Raw genomic sequence first — 641 nt, forward strand, 5'->3', positions numbered from 1 at the left:
AGGTCTTCTAGGCAGCAACCCAGAAGTCCTACAGGGTCCCTGCACCCCACCGATCACCAGTCTCTAAGTCTTGAACATCTCTCAAGACTTAGTGCTCTGCCCATTCCCACCTCCACTCTTCCCCGCCATCCTGACCTCCTGCCAGGATTACACACCAGCCTCCTCCCGGTCTCCCCACCTCCAGCCTAGCCCCTACTCTTGGGTGCCTGGTGAAGGCTGGTCCCTAGGAGGCCCCAGAGGGAGACTCTGCCCTCCAGGCCTGAGCAGGAAGGCAGGGTATGGCCCTCCGTGCAGCACGTGGTCAGGCATGGCCTTCTGGACCAGCAGCAGTGGGCCAGCCAGTCCCCCGCCCCCAGAGGCCCTGGCTGCTTACCTATGGATGGTCTGCCCTGCGGGCGTGTGCTCCACCTCCAGCCCTGCCTGCCGAAGGACATCGATGACTGTGTTGTTCCCCAGAAAGTGACCTGGAACACAAGAGACAAAGCGGGCTCAGCCACATACCAGGTCACCGGTGATTGGAGAGAGCCCCAGGCCGACGGCCTAGGCCAAAGCCAAGGGCCAGACTCCCTGAAAGGCAGTGTGGTGTAGCTGGAAGATGGGCCAGTGCCACCCTGCCTGGATCCAAACCCCGGCTCTGTTGC

General features: G+C 62.2%; 1 protein-coding gene across 1 annotated transcript in view; it reads right to left on the minus strand.

Annotated features, from left to right (window-relative positions):
- Positions 1 to 641, minus strand: part of TRABD2B (TraB domain containing 2B) — a 221,788-nt gene that overhangs the window by 17,884 nt on the left and 203,263 nt on the right. The window contains exon 5 of the mRNA XM_010834430.1: positions 374 to 464. Coding sequence (XP_010832732.1) covers positions 374 to 464 — 91 coding nt within the window. The remainder of the gene's footprint in view (positions 1 to 373; positions 465 to 641) is intronic.

This window comes from Bison bison, unplaced genomic scaffold, assembly GCF_000754665.1.
Source record: "Bison bison bison isolate TAMUID 2011002044 unplaced genomic scaffold, Bison_UMD1.0 scf7180017864033, whole genome shotgun sequence".
Classification (NCBI taxonomy): Eukaryota; Metazoa; Chordata; class Mammalia; order Artiodactyla; family Bovidae; genus Bison; species Bison bison.